We start from the raw sequence: 9,751 nt of genomic DNA on the forward strand, positions 1-9,751 counted from the left end.
ACTCTTTTTTGCAAGCTAGGCAGTCTCATAGATGTTGCTCCCTCAGCAGTCTCATTCCTTTTGCACCACTGCACTCTTTTTTGCAATCTAGGCTGTCTCATAGATGTTGCCTCCCTCAGCAGTCTCATTCCTTTTGCATCACTGCACTCTTTTTTGCAATCTAGGCAGTCTCATAGATGTTGCCTCCCTCAGCAGTCTCATTCCTTTTGCATCACTGCACTCTTTTTTGCAATCTAGGCAGTCTCATAGATGTTGCTCCCTCAGCAGTCTCATTCCTTTTGCACCACTGCACTCTTTTTTGCAATCTAGGCAGTCTCATAGATGTTGCCTCTCCCACCCCGGCAGTCTCATTCCTTTTGCACCACTGCACTCTTTTTTGCAATCTAGGCAGTCTCATAGATGTTGCTCCCTCAGCAGTCTAATTCCTTTTGCACCACTGCACTCTTTTTTGCAATCTAGGCAGTCTCATAGATGTTGCTCCCTCAGCAGTCTCATTCCTTTTGCACCACTGCACTCTTTTTTGCAATCTAGGCAGTCTCATAGAGGTTGCTCCCTCAGCAGTCTCATTCCTTTTGCACCAGTGCACTCTTTTTTGCAATCTAGGCAGTCTCATAGATGCTGCCTCTCCCACCCCGGCAGTCTCATTCATTTTGCACCACTGCATTCTTTTTTGCAATCTAGACAGTCTCATAGATGTTGCTCCCTCAGCAGTCTCATTCCTTTTGCACCACTGCATTCTTTTTTGCAATCTAGGCAGTCTCATAGATGTTGCTCCCTCAGCAGTCTCATTCCTTTTGCACCACTGCACTCTTTTTTGCAATCTAGGCAGTCTCATAGAGGTTGCTCCCTCAGCAGTCTCATTCCTTTTGCACCACTGCACTCTTTTTTGCTATCTAGGCAGTCTCAGAGATGTTGCCTCCCTCAGTAGTCTCATTCATTTTGCACCACTGCACTCTTTTTTGCAATCTAGGCAGTCTCATAGATGTTGCCTCCCTCAGCAGTCTCATTCCTTTTGCATCACTGCACTCTTTTTTGCAATCTAGGCAGTCTCATAGATGTTGCTCCCTCAGCAGTCTCATTCCTTTTGCACCACTGCACTCTTTTTTGCAATCTAGGCAGTCTCATAGATGTTGCCTCTCCCACCCCGGCAGTCTCATTCCTTTTGCACCACTGCACTCTTTTTTGCAATCTAGGCAGTCTCATAGATGTTGCTCCCTCAGCAGTCTCATTCCTTTTGCACCACTGCACTCTTTTTTGCAATCTAGGCAGTCTCATAGATGTTGCCTCCCTCAGCAGTCTCATTCCTTTTGCACCACTGCACTCTTTTTTGCAATCTAGGCAGTCTCATAGATGTTGCTCCCTCAGCAGTCTCATTCCTTTTGCACCACTGCACTCTTTTTTGCAAGCTAGGCAGTCTCATAGATGTTGCTCCCTCAGCAGTCTCATTCCTTTTGCACCACTGCACTCTTTTTTGCAATCTAGGCTGTCTCATAGATGTTGCCTCCCTCAGCAGTCTCATTCCTTTTGCATCACTGCACTCTTTTTTGCAATCTAGGCAGTCTCATAGATGTTGCCTCCCTCAGCAGTCTCATTCCTTTTGCATCACTGCACTCTTTTTTGCAATCTAGGCAGTCTCATAGATGTTGCTCCCTCAGCAGTCTCATTCCTTTTGCACCACTGCACTCTTTTTTGCAATCTAGGCAGTCTCATAGATGTTGCCTCTCCCACCCCGGCAGTCTCATTCCTTTTGCACCACTGCACTCTTTTTTGCAATCTAGGCAGTCTCATAGATGTTGCTCCCTCAGCAGTCTCATTCCTTTTGCACCACTGCACTCTTTTTTGCAATCTAGACAGTCTCATAGATGTTGCCTCTTCCACCCCGGCAGTCTCGTTCCTTTTGCACCATTCCGCTCCCTCTCGCAATCCCTTCCGTTTTGCAGCAGCCCGCAGTAAGGAGCCCTCGCGGGGATCGCTGGTCCGTACGCTGCAGCTCCCAGCACGAGCCAAGCCGCGGCAGCGTTTTGAGGGCCGGCCCCCTCCCCCGCCCCGCCTCCCCCCGCCGACCAATGGCAGCGCGCCGCTCTCGGCTCTGCAACGCAGGCAGCCAATCGGAGCACTGGCAATGAACAAACCCCGAGCCGCTGGGCTCCATTCATTCAGAAAGCGAGGAGCGCGCGACGTCGAACGTTGTCCTGGAGCGCGAGGGGAAGCGCGCGGCGGGGAGGACGACGCGCGCTTTGCAGCCGCCCGGAGCCCTGGGATTTACCGTGCTGGGCCGAGCGGGGACGGCTGGGGAGGGGGCTCGCCCCCGGCCCGCGCCTAGCTGCATCTCGGCGAGACGCCCATGGACCGACTGGCGTCAGCCCGAGCACCGGAGCCGGGTATGTGCCTTGGGGGTCGGCTTGTGCAGGGGGGGAAGGATCGGGGTTGGCCCCTTTTGCAGCTGGAGGATCGGGGGTCGCTTGTTTGGCAACCGATCTGGTGGGGAGTAGCTGAGAGAAGGAAGGGTCGGGGGAGGCCTCTCTTGCAGCTGGAGTTGGTGCAGAGAAGGAATGGTCGGGAGTAGGTTGTTTTGCAGCTGGGACTGGGGGGGGTAAGTGGGAGAAGGAAGGATCGGGGGTGGCCTCTTTTGCAGCTGGTGCAGAGAAGGAAGGATCGAGGGTAGGTTGTTTTGCAGCTGGGATTGGGGGGTAAGTGGGAGAAGGAAGGATCGGGGGTGGCCTCTTTTGCAACTGGTGCAGAGATGGACGGATCGGGGGTAGGTTGTTTTGCAGCTGGGACTGGGGAGTTAGTGGGAGAAGGAAGGATCGGGGAGGCCTCTTTTGCAGCTGGGACTGGGGGGTTAGTGGGAGAATGAAGGGTCGGGGTGGCCTCTTTTGCAGCTGGGACTGGGGGTTAGTGGGAGAAGGAAGGGTCGGGGTGGCCTCTTTTGCAGCTGGGACTGGGGGTTAGTGAGAGAAGGAAGGGTCGGGATGGCCTCTTTTGCATCTGGAGCTGGTGGAGAGAAGAGAGGATCTGGGGTCGCTTATTTGGCAATCCGGTCTGGGGGGATGATTGCAGAGGAAGGAAGGATCGGGGGTGGTTCACTTTGCAGGCGGGAATTGCTCATTTTGTAGATGGGGGGTGGCTCACCTTGGAACTAGTGGGGTGGGGGTTTCAAAGGAAGGACAAATCAGGAATCGATCCTGTTGCAAGCAGGGGGCAGTGGATGGGGGGGGGTCGCTGGGGTCGAAGAACTGGTTTGGGCCCGAGCCCCTCCCCCGCCCGCAGGACTTTTGTTTTCATTCATAAATTTTGCCTTCCTGCCCTCCCTTCCCGGGCTGCAGCTGCTCCTGTCCCCTTATTCCCCCTGCCCCGGGCTGTCTGCCTTCCTGCTGGCTGTAGCATTTCCTTGCTCTGTGGGTTGTTTCAAGGACAGCTTCCCTGTAGGGTCTCTGGTATGGTGTACCTCCCCTTTTTGTTGTGGGGGGAAGGGGGGAATTACCAAAGGGAAAGGAGTTGTCCATCGCAGATGCTTGCACTGGAGGTTTTGCAGTCTGTCCACCCTTGGAGTTGGCATTTGGTGAACTCGCTTGCTGGCTTTGTCTTCTTTCCCAGAGGACGGAGACCCTTTTCTCCAGACTCAAACTTCAATCCCTTTCAGAAGTATCTATGGAGAAGTGCAATCTCCCCCTGGCTCTCTCTTTTCAGGAAAGGGGACTCCGGCAGCTCAGGAAGTGGTGTTATTTAGGGCTGATCTGTGGCTGAGCTAAAACACTGTACATTAACCAGAAAGCAGCTTGGCTCCAGATTGAGGATCTTGGACTTCTAAAGCTGCCGTCCCAGTGTTTATTGTGGTGGTAAATCAGACAACACCCCCCCCCCCCCCCCGGTACTGAGTGTGTGCAGCATCGTAGGTTGGGAATCCTTAAATTTGCTGCTGTACTTGCAAACCTTTTGCTTCTCACAGGGCTTGGCTGTTGCAGCTTTACTAGCCCAGGAGCCAAAGGGTGAGGAAAGAGCCCCCACCACACACACACAAGGTGGGAGTAGCTGAAGGAAAAACAGGCTTTTCCAGGCTCGCTGATCTGCCTCCATTCTCGGGAGAAATGGTCACATTCCCACCTTTTTGTTGAAATGCCAGTAGGAAATCCGTTGCAGCGGGAAAGGTTCCACCCAAGAGCCCCTCCAAGAGAATCTGCTCACTTTGTTGTCCATGTTCAGAGGGGGGTGAACATAATTTTAAGAGGGTTGGCCTATGCGGTGAGTCTGCTCCTAAGGAGACCAGATGTCTTTTGTGGTATAGTCTCCAGCGGGTGCCCACCTGATCCTGGGGGGAGGCAGGAGTTTCCATCTGGCAGCCACTGATACCGTAAGATTTATTGAACACATTTCGGTCCCACATTTTCTCTAACCGGACTGATGGAAAAATCCCAAGGCTGGTCTGGCTTTTGCCCCTTTATTGGGTCCTGGGATCTGAGTCAGCACGGATGCCGAGAGAGAGCCTTCCTTCTTTATAAATGGATTCGTAGTATTTTTTTGTACGTGTAGGGGCAAAACCTTTTTTTTGTTGTTTTCCTGCTTCTTCTTCTTTCTGGCTTGTTCTCCTTTTTGGATAAGTTGCAAAGCCGTAAGCAACGGCCACCCTGAAGTTTCCTCCGAGGTAAAGGGCCACCTGGCCGCATTCATCCACAGTCGCACTTTCTTGGCTCCAGACACGTGTACACATGCATGTGCATATCACGCCTGCAACATAAACAGTGGCCCATCCGCTCTGCCCAGCACAGTGTTGAGCATTGTAGCAGTTGCTCCATGTCGAATATACACCGACAGGCTCCTGCTTGCAGCTGCTGCCCCATCCCACCCCCACACACACCCTGTTATAAGGAGCGTCCTAGCCAGGCACATTCTTTTCTCTGCTTTGGAGCCTCTCGTGTGAGCCCCTGTCCCCTCCGAAGCCATATGAGAGAGAGTAGAGATTCCCTGGGCTGCCGCCGTGGCTATCCCGAGCCTCCTTAGCGGACACATCGCCCTTCTCTCTTCCTGTAGTGAGGGCTGCAGAGGGTGTGAGTGCTCTGTCCTGGCAATGGCCTGTGGTGGGGAGGGCAGGTAGCTTGCTTTCCCAGGGCCTCGGGGTTTCCACTCCGAAGTACACACTAGCTTTTATGTCTTACAATGAAACCAGAAGAGGTCTCTTTGGGTCTTTTGCTTTTCCACATCCCCTTTGGGACTCCTGAATGAGAGTAGTCGTAACTAGCTGATGTCACTTCCAAGCACCATCGGACCCTGCTCCTAAAACCCCTAGCGACCACGAAGGTTGGTCCGCAAACATCCCCCAACCGCAGAAACTGGGCCAGGAAATTGAACCCGGGTCTCCTGAAGCGTAATGTCTGAATGCCATTCATATTTTTATTTTGGCTAAACTCCTCCATGTGCTCAGGTCTCCTCTGCTTTGTCTGGCCCGTTGCCAGCACCATGGCATCTACCGTCTTCTGCTGCTTAGGGGCAATTAATTACTTAATTCTGTGGTACGTTGAAGACTTGCTTTGTTTCCTAACTCTCTCCCTTTTTTCCCGTTAGATTTCAGATGCACGCCCAGTTCCCGTTGATCACTAGAACTCAAGACCACTATCGATGGAGCTTCAGGGGCAGCATGGCAGTGGAGGTGCATTAGCTGCAGTTCGGCAGCCTTCCCCGGAGAGCCGGCCTTGGGCACACCATGAGAGGGACGTGCAACCAGTCGCCATCCTATCGCTGGAGCAGATCCGCCCCAATCGAGGCAGGAACGAGTACACGGAGGGGCCCTCGGTGGCAAAGAGAGCCAGTCCAGGGCATGCACCCCGGCCAGAGAAACAGGAGAGGACTCACGAAATCCTTCCGGTCAATGTGAATAATAATGCCGGGTACCAAGCTGGCGGCAGCAGCCAGGCGGTGCCAGGACAGATCCAACATAGCACCCGGCCCCCTGTGCTTAGCAGATCTACCAGTACGGGCAGTGCGGCCAGCTCTGGCAGCAGCAGCAGCGCCTCCTCTGAGCAAGGACTGCTAGGGAGGTGCCCCCCTTCCAAGTTGGGCCAACGCTGTGAGACTATAGTGCGCCTGCAGCCTCAGCCCGCCAGCGGGGACCTGCAGAAAATCTGTGCGAAGCAGGCGGAGCCAAGGGAGGAGCAGCATCGCTTCATCTGCGAGCGCTGCGGGAAGTGTAAATGTTGCGAGTGTACGGCCCCGCGGGCACTGCCTTCTTGCCTGGCCTGTGATCGCCAGTGCCTGTGCTCTGCCGAGAGCATGGTGGAGTACAGCACCTGCATGTGTCTGGTCAAGGGCCTCTTCTACCATTGTTCCAACGACGACGAAGGCGACTCGCCTGCGGACAGCCCCTGCTCCTGCTCCCATGCCCACTGTTGCTCCAGGTATTTGTGCATGGGCGCCCTGGCCCTGTTCCTGCCGTGTCTTCTCTGCTACCCACCTGCCAAAGGCTGCCTGAGACTGTGCCGAAGCTGGTATGACCACATGCACCGGCCGGGCTGCCGCTGCAAGAACTCAAACACTGTCTATTGCAAGCTGGAGAGTGGGCCTCCCGATCGGCAGGGTCGGGGCAAACCCTCCTGAGTTTTTAGCACCCGGTGCTGCTTGTGGACTCGAGTTTTGCTTTTCAGGTTGCCCAGAATTCTAGCCTTTCCTCTCTGCTTTCTGCACTTCCCTTCTCTGAATGGACTATTTCTTTCCCTTCCTAGTGGAAGCTGGCCTTGGGGACATGGACTCTATGTGAGTTCATTTCCCCTCTTTTGATGACGGGAACTGGGGCAGAATTAATATAATTTGTGGGAAGGTGTTGGGGATAGTCCTTGGCTTTTCACATTCCCCAGCCCCGGTGCATTCTGGTACTGCAAGTGTTATATGTAAGATGGTAGATGCAAGATTACTCGTGCTATAGGGCAGTGATTCCCAACCCTGTCGGGTTTTTGGGACTGCCCTAATGAATATGCATGAGTGCGATTTGCACATAATGCAGGTGAAAGGCATGCAAATCTGCCCCCATGCATATTCATTAGAGCTATCCTGAAAAGCTGACTGGCTGGTTGAGAACCAGTGCTCTAGGGTTTGGAGAGCTTATCTTCATCGTCTGTTTTGGAGTCGTTTTTATGCCTGGGAAGAAGCCGGCCCCTTCCACACACATCATGCAGAAACCCCCAAAACAGGTGGCTCTGGATTTGGTTTTAGGATTTAATTTGAACCTAAACCAGGTTGCAGTTGCTCGAGGTTGGGCTTCTCCATTGAGATTCCTACAGATACCTCTTCACGCTTGGTTGGGTTGAGTTTCCTGGGGTGGGGGAGCGCAAGGTTAAAAAAATTGCCCTTCCCTCTAAAGTTTTCATGGTACTTTGGTTCCTATTGGTCCTTTGTTGGGCAAAAGGGCCTTGGAAAAGTCAGGGCCAGTCTTTCTCTGACCTCCTTGCTAGGTCTTTCACTCTTCTGTGGCTGCTTAGTTTTCGGTAGGCCTCGAAGCCTGAATTTGACACGAGGCCATCTTGGTTGCCTTTCCCCTGAAACGAGGGCCAGCTCTAACGTTTTCTGCTGCCTCAAGCACATAATTTGCATCCTTCCCCCCTCCTCCCCGAAAAATAATTTTATGATTCCCTCTCACCCGTGCTTGTGTTGTTGCCGTTTTAACATGCAGAGATCTCGTGCACATTAACAAACAGAATCTTGAATTGGCAAAGTGTTGTCTGAAAAGCTGCCCCTGTGAAAGGTGCTTTTAGAGACGGTCCTGCCCCTACTTGTAGTCGCACCGACTTCTCCCTCGCCTCCTGCCGCTGGCTCCCCTCCTCTCCTCTTGGGATGTCTCCGCCATTTTCTTTAGCTGACTGAGTTTGAGGTTACCTGAAAGTCAAAAGTTCTTCAATCTTCAAAAAGTAGTTTTGTTCTCTCTGTGAGTGAGTCTGTCGCTGCTCTCCCCATCCCCCGTTATTAACCTGATCATGTTTAATTGCCTTTTGCCACAAATTGTGGTTTTGTTTTTTGTTAATATATATCTCTATATATTTTTATGTACAAATCACAAAGTTGAATTGACTATTTTTAAAAAGAAAAGCCTGTTAACTTTTTTTTTTATTGTAAAGAATATTTATTAAGTGAGTCTATTTTATAATATTTATTACAAAATTCAGCTGAAACATTACTCCAATCTTGTCTCGATATAACAAAAAGATCTGTACTTTTAAAGAGGGGTGAGACATAAGGAAGTGCATATGTTCATTATAAAGCAGACAATATATGAATTGACTGCAAAGTGTGACGTGCCTTATTTCTAACGAGCAGCGTGGGGGCTGAACCTCTTCCTTCTGCCACAGATGTGGCCACAGGGTGGAGGAGAAAAGGGCATGGAACGATCTGTCCTGAACTGAGTCCTGGCAACGGCTCGGAGCGAGAGCCCTGGGTTTTCAGGTGGTGGGATTAGATTTGGTTAAGAAAGCCTGACCCACTTTTTTACAGTTTGTAGCCTAAGGGTGGGCTGAGAGTGAGGGAAGCCTCGTTCTAAAACCTGTCTTCGGCCTTTAGTTGGTTAGTTTGAATGTTGCCACTAATGGCACTAGGTGACAATGTCCAGATCTTCAGTGCCAACCAACCAAGTGTTGGACATTTTTTGAGGGGGGGATTGCTCGCCATGCTGACCTCCTAAGGCTGAATGTCCTTCCCTGAGATTGGAAGGTCTTCAGGAACAGAATCCCTCAGTACCTCCAGCATGACTCTTGTTTCAGCTCCTATAGAAACTGTGAGCTAAATCCAGACTCCCTATTTGCAAGGGGTGTGTTTGTGTGCACCCCATTCATGTGGACTTAGCCTTGGACAATCGTCTATATGTGTGTATGTGGTGGTGTGTGTGTGTAGGGGGGTTATGTGTGCTCCCCATCCACGTTGACTTATCCTTGGGCGATTGTCAGTGTGTGCGTGGGGGTGGTGGGGTTTGAGTGCTTCCCATCCACGTGGACAGCCTTGGACAATCGTCTGTGTGGTGGTGATGAAGGGTTTATGTGTCCTCCCCATCCACGTGGACTTAGCCTTGGGTGATTGTCAGTGTGTGGGGGTATTTATGTGTGCTCCCCATTCACGTGGACGTAGCCTTGGGTGATCGTCTGTGGGGGTGGTGGGGTTTATGTGTGCTCCCCATCCACGTGGACTTAGCCTTGGGTGATCGTCTGTGGTGGTGGAGGGTTTATGTGTGCTCCCCATCCATGGGGACTGCCTTGGGCGATTGTCAGTGTGGTGGTGGGCATTTATGTGTTCTCCCCATCCATGTGGACGTAGCCTTGGGCGATTGTCAGTGTGTGCATGGGGGTGGTGGGGTTTATATGTGCTCCCTATTCTCGTGGACTTAGCCTTGGACAATCGTCAGTGTGTGTGGTGGTGGTGGTGGTGGTGGGGTTTATGTGTGCTCCCCATCCACGTGGATGTATCCTTGGGCAATTGTGAGGGTGGAGGTGGTGGGTATTTGTGTGCTCCCCATCCACGTGGACTTAGCCTTGGGCAGGGGTGGGCAATCCTTGAAATTGACTTCCATGTACTACTTCCATTCTTTGCAAATAGTTCTTTTGCATATTCGTTGTGGAAATTGTGAAAACACGACTGGGTTGTGGCCCTTGTGCAAGAATCTCGCCTCGCCACCCAGTCATTCCATATAATTGAACGTTATTCAAAAACACTTTCTTCACTGCCAGAGCAGTCAGGCTTAACTTTATGCTATTTAAACATTTATAACAAAGACCTTTATCTT

The 9,751-nt window shown here is 51.8% G+C and overlaps 1 protein-coding gene across 1 annotated transcript; it reads left to right on the forward strand.

Moving 5' to 3' along the window:
* The first annotated feature begins 2,135 nt into the window (after nucleotides 1-2,135).
* Nucleotides 2,136-8,263, forward strand: SPRY1 (sprouty RTK signaling antagonist 1). Its single transcript, XM_033938702.1, has 2 exons — nucleotides 2,136-2,381; nucleotides 5,560-8,263. The coding sequence occupies exon 2, from the start codon at nucleotides 5,614-5,616 to the stop codon at nucleotides 6,586-6,588; it is 975 nt and encodes a 324-aa protein (XP_033794593.1). The 5' UTR covers nucleotides 2,136-2,381; nucleotides 5,560-5,613; the 3' UTR covers nucleotides 6,589-8,263.
* Nucleotides 8,264-9,751: the final 1,488 nt, after the last annotated feature.

The sequence above is a fragment of the Geotrypetes seraphini genome, chromosome 1, assembly GCF_902459505.1.
Source record: "Geotrypetes seraphini chromosome 1, aGeoSer1.1, whole genome shotgun sequence".
Taxonomy (NCBI): domain Eukaryota; kingdom Metazoa; phylum Chordata; class Amphibia; order Gymnophiona; family Dermophiidae; genus Geotrypetes; species Geotrypetes seraphini.